Source organism: Medicago sativa, chromosome 7, assembly GCF_051527215.1.
Source record: "Medicago sativa cultivar Bolivia chromosome 7, Bolivia_mono, whole genome shotgun sequence".
NCBI classification, from domain to species: Eukaryota; Viridiplantae; Streptophyta; class Magnoliopsida; order Fabales; family Fabaceae; genus Medicago; species Medicago sativa.
Window position 1 is genome coordinate 97,412,097 of NC_140755.1, and position 5,624 is coordinate 97,417,720.

At 29.8% G+C, this 5,624-nt stretch overlaps 1 protein-coding gene across 1 annotated transcript; it reads left to right on the top strand.

The window, feature by feature from the left end:
- Positions 1-2,607: 2,607 nt before the first annotated feature.
- On the top strand, positions 2,608-4,308 carry LOC146910857 (E3 ubiquitin-protein ligase PUB22-like). The gene has a single exon (XM_085723570.1). It carries the CDS (start codon positions 2,741-2,743, stop codon positions 4,001-4,003), a length of 1,263 nt encoding a protein of 420 aa, XP_085579696.1. The 5' UTR covers positions 2,608-2,740; the 3' UTR covers positions 4,004-4,308.
- Positions 4,309-5,624: the final 1,316 nt, after the last annotated feature.

A 5,624-nucleotide genomic window follows, 5' to 3' on the forward strand; every position in this document is an offset into this window, starting at 1 on the left:
GAGGGAGAAATGGGGGGAAAATATTAGGGTTAGAAATAGCTTTAGGGGTTAAACTTTATTATATATATAAGATATAAGATATAAGATTGAGAGAAACAGGTTTATGGCTTCGTATATATAACCAAAATATTTGCTTCATAAAAAAAAAAGGCAAGAGGATAAGAATAAAATTTGTGCGATGCATTTTTTTAGATGGAATTTGTTATGTTAAATTGCAATCGTAAAAGTGTAGAAAATATTTGTTTAAAAAAAAAAAAAAGGAGGATACGAATGAAATTTGTTAGGTTAATTTTTTTTTTTGAAAGGGAAATTTGTTAGGTTAATTAATAAATAAGGATTCGGATGGCCAAAACTATAGGAAAACAAATTTCGGATTTAAGTGAATTGATAACAAATTTCGGATATGACCAAAATTATAATTAGAGATAAATATGAAATAGTTGTTTCGGAAAATAGAAGAGATAAATACAAAATAGTTGTTTCGGAAAGGAAAATAGAAGAGATAAATACAAAATAGTTGTTTCGGAAAATAGAAGAGATAAATATAATATGATCAATGACTAAAATTGAATGGCGCCTAAATGCGCAAGATCCAATGGCTTAGAAAAGTGGATGAAAAAATGGGGGGAAAAAAAATTAGGTTTAGGGTTAGCTTTACGGGTTAAGCTTTAGTAAATAAGATGATGTCCTTCTCCCTCTTCGAGCGTAATATTTTTCAAAACTATTTTAGGTAGAAAATTGCGGAACTTAACACTCTAACATGGATTTATAGTCGATGTTTCAAGTTCATAACATGGAGTACATTTGGTCTTTAGGTCTATAAAATATGTTGGAGTTCGTTGGGGTGACAGTTAATTAAATTTTTAACGAATTAGAATGTTGTTAATTTTGCACAAAATGCAAGGAAGGTGAACAATAGTTGAAGGACCTCTCCACCTAGTTGCTTAGTGAAGCCACAAATCCATAAAAAAAATTGTGTATAATTGTTTTTGCTTTTTTTTTTTACTCGTTAAAATGAAGAAGAAAAATGCAAATGAAATATTAATATGTGAACAAGTTGTGAGACTCATCGTAAATTCTAAGAGTTGTACTAATAGGGAAAAAATGAATGAGTTGTTTTAAAATGAAGTGGCATGCAGAGTCCGCTTAAGGATCACTCATAATGAATTGTACTATTGGAGGTGTTTTTATAAGTTATCACTTAAAAGAAATAGGGAAATCCAGAAATGTTATATAATTTCATTTACAAATATTTAATTTATAAGCACACACAAATGTTTTTAGTGAATATTAAACGCATCTATTAAGATAAATGAACATTTGTATTTCAAATTTTCTATTTATTTTATTGGCTAAGTTTTTGAGAACCTGTATGTGAAAACACATTAAAATGACTTTTTATAACCAAAAATAATTAAAAGGACTTTTTTTCTGATAAAGTTGAAAATACATCAGAGTTGAAGATTTAATATTAAGAATAATAATAATGATTATTTCAAAAAAAAAAAAGAATAATAATAATGAGGGAATATTTATTTTATCGTGCAACTTTTTTCTAATTAACATTTTTTATTGTATAAAAACATTTTATAGACAATCATTGTACATATATTTTTCATAGAACTTTCTATCTATGAAAAAATAGTATGCATGATGAATCTTACATAAAATGTTAATTTAAAAGAAGAAAGTTCATATTAAATTTTTTATTAAATATAAAATGCTAATTTAAGTAATACTTATTTGAGAAATTAAATAATATATATAATATTCCTCTAGCTATGTCCTTAAAATATTTATTAGTAAGACTTAATTTTAATATTAACTCATACATATTGATTCTGCGTGGAAGAAGGGATTTTTTTAATAAATTCTTCATTCAAAAGTTTGTGAATAAAAATAAAAATGAATGTTGAGAAGTAGTGCCAGTCCACTTGATTCATTCGAGTTTTTTTCTTTTTCTTTGAGAGGTTGTTGGGGTTGCAAAGATGGATGGAATGTGACTTTTAAACAACCAGTTGTTTGATCTAAAAGAAAGAGCAATTTGATGAATGATAGTATAAGTTTCTTTAAGTTATTCCTCAATAGAAGTTTCTTTAAAGGATTTCTTCTTCTATTTTTACCGTAATTTTGTATACTTTTGAAGAATATACTGAAATAATATATTTCATTTTATTTTATTTTATACAATAGCATAGTAATTATCTTGATTTAAATGTGGAATATCTTTTGATTAAAAACATTTGTTTCTACAAAAAGAAAAAACACAAACAAAGCACTTGCATAGTTGCATGTAAAAAGGAGATAAAGTATGATCCATTATGGAAGCTGTCAAACAGCATATCCCCCATGTGCATATTAATGTTTTGTATTTTTCTCTTCCCTTTTTTGTCTAGTTGGCGTTGACGACTAAGTAAATTAAAGTTGTTACTAGTTGAGCCATTCCATTCCATTCCATGAATGTGGAATAGTCATCGCACACTCTTTTTTCTCTCTCTCTCTCTTGAATGGAGGCTAATACTACTTTTTCCGTGTTTTTGACTAATATTCCCACATTTAGCACACGCTTTTGGTATAAATAAGACCATACCCCTCTCTCATCTCTTCATTGCAAAACTCAAAAAACCATCACAAAAATCTCCAAACTAATAACTCATTCTCTTCTCTAGCTTCCATCTGCTTCACCTTTTAAGGTAATCTCGGAGCGTACAACTACATAGACTAATCACTCGAGTCAGATATGGATCATGATGAGATCGAGGTTCCTTCATTCTTTGTCTGCCCCATATCATTAGAAATCATGAAGGATCCAGTAACAGTCTCAACAGGTATAACCTACGACAGAGAAAGTATTGAAAAATGGCTATTTTCAAAGAAAAACATGACATGTCCTATTACAAAACAACAGCTATCAGATTACACTGATCTAACACCAAACCACACTCTGAGAAGACTCATTCAAGCTTGGTGTACATTAAACGCTTCACAAGGCATTGAAAGGATTCCAACTCCAAAACCACCAATCAACAAAACCCAAATCACAAAACTCATCAAAGAAGCGTCTCATTCATCTCTCACTGTGCAGCTTAAATGCTTGAAAAGACTTAGATCTATGGCTTCTGGAAGTGAAACAAACAAACGTTGCATAGAAGATGCAGGTGCTGTTGAGTTTATAGCTTCTATTGTAATAAACAATAGTTGCAACATTGACTTTGTTAACAACTCTGGATCTTTATCAGAGACTAACACTGTTGATGAAGCATTAAGCATACTTCTTAATCTTCATGTGTCTGAAGCTGGATTAAAGAAACTACTTGCTTTCAGAAACGGCGAATTTATTGAATCCTTAACAAAAGTTATGCAGAAAGGTTTCTTTGAGTCAAGAGCTTATGCAGTTTTCTTATTAAAATCTATGTCAGAAGTAGCTGAACCAGTGCAGTTACTACATCAAAAAATTGAGATGTTCATTGAATTAGTACAAGTTTTGAAGGATCAAATATCACAGAAAGTATCAAAAGCAGCACTTCAGACCCTAATTGCACTCTGTCCATGGGGAAGAAACAGAATCAAAGGTGTTGAAGCTGGAACAGTTCCTGTTTTAATAGAACTTTTGTTAGAAAATTGCAAAGACAGAAAACCAAATGAAATGATGTTGGTTTTGTTGGAGAATCTTTGTCAGTGTGCTGAAGGAAGAGCTGAACTTTTGAGACATGCAGCAGGTCTTGCTGTTGTTTCTAAGAAGATTCTAAGGGTTTCGACGCTTGCAAATGATAGAGCTGTGAGGATTCTGTTGTCTGTTTCAAGATTCTCTGCAACTCCTAATGTCGTTCAAGAAATGCTTAAACTTGGTGTTGTGGCTAAGCTTTGTTTGGTTCTTCAAGTTGATTGTGGAAGTAAGACTAAGGAAAAAGCAAGGGAGATACTTAAGATGCATGCTAGGGCATGGAGGAATTCTCCATGCATACCTAGTAATTTGCTTTCTTCATACCCCAATTATGAGTGAAATTAATTAGTGTGATTTACATATATTAATTGGGCTAGCTAATAAAGTAGCTGCTCCTGATCCTCTAGACCAGATAAATTAAATTTTGATTTGAATTTTTTTTTTAAATCATGTACAAAAGTAGTTCGAAAAGACAATTAGGAATGAGTGATAGAGGCATCAAATATTGTTCATAAAAGGTATAGATAGGTTATTATAGCAGATTGCATTAACATTGATGTAAGGTTCTTGACAATTGAGTTCACTGTGCAACAAATTATTGACACAGATTTTTTTTTCCAATGATTATTCACACTTTATGCTCATTTTACATCTTTAACTCAGTTTTTTTTTTTTTTTTTTTTATGGTCAAGAACTCTGAGCTTTTTCTAATACAAGTCTCATAACTTGTGTAGGAGTGTGTTTGTTTTAAGGTTTGTAAAGTTGTTTTTGAGAATGAGAGATTAGAATTGGAATGAAATATTCCCCTGATTATTGATTTATTTCAAGTTTTTAAAAATTATACTTGTTAGTCCCACCGGATTGTTTAGTTTTTAAAAATTAACATTTTCTTGAAAATAAAACCCAACTAACATTACGACCACTCACATTTTTTGTATTTTTATTTCTTAAAAACTTAAATGTATTTTTAGTTACTTCAGATTTCCACTACCAAAAAAAAGTTACTTCAGATTTTAATTACTCAATTTTAAATCTGAAAAATAGAGCTTCGGTTTTTTAAAGTGCGGGATTTTTTTCCCATGGAAAATGCTATTTTTCTAGAAAAATAGTATCAAGAATTTTTCAAGATACAGCTGACAAGTTTTAATTGCATGATTTATTTGTTCACTTCCTAGAATTCTTGGTGTTATTTTTCTAGAGATATAACATTGCTCTTTCCCCATAGCTGAATTTGAGGTTTATTTTCGGTCACATGTCAAGTTGGATAATAAGTTGACAAGTGAGAGGATAGTGTCATAATGCATATCTAGATCACATTTTACTAGTATCATTTTATTTCATGTATCATATAGGTATTATTTATAAAACAAAGGATCAAACCCAAAGTTAAGGGTCTTTCTTACGATTAGGGTTAAATTTTTGGTATCCACATGGATCAAATTCAAGGTTGAGGGTTTTTCTTATAATTACTATCAATTAAGTATTCAATCACTCAGATGTTTGAGATTGACATTATATGAGAAATTGGTAGTAAATTTTGTATCTCGTTTGGTGTAGTCGTTGTTTTGGTGCTTTGTCTAAAATAGTTAACTTTGTAACTTTTTTATCTTAGCATTTCTTGTTATGTGATTGTTTTGTTCTAATATATTATCTTTTGGCTTTTTTTAACAACAAAAAAAAAAGAAACATAAATTGAAAAAATATGTAAAATCCTTGAGAGAATCATTTTCTGGAAAGAAAAAAAAAATACGCATTGAGACATTTCTCGGTGACTCTTTTTTTTTTTTTTAAGAAACATTACCCCTTGACTTATCAATTCATTATTCAACATCACACATTCGGAAAAATATGTCCAAAATATAGTGATGGACAAAAATTCTTAAGTTCTAACAATTGGGAGCTATATTTTCAAATCTATAAATGGAGGAAAGTTGTGAATCCACCACTAAAATTGCATTTA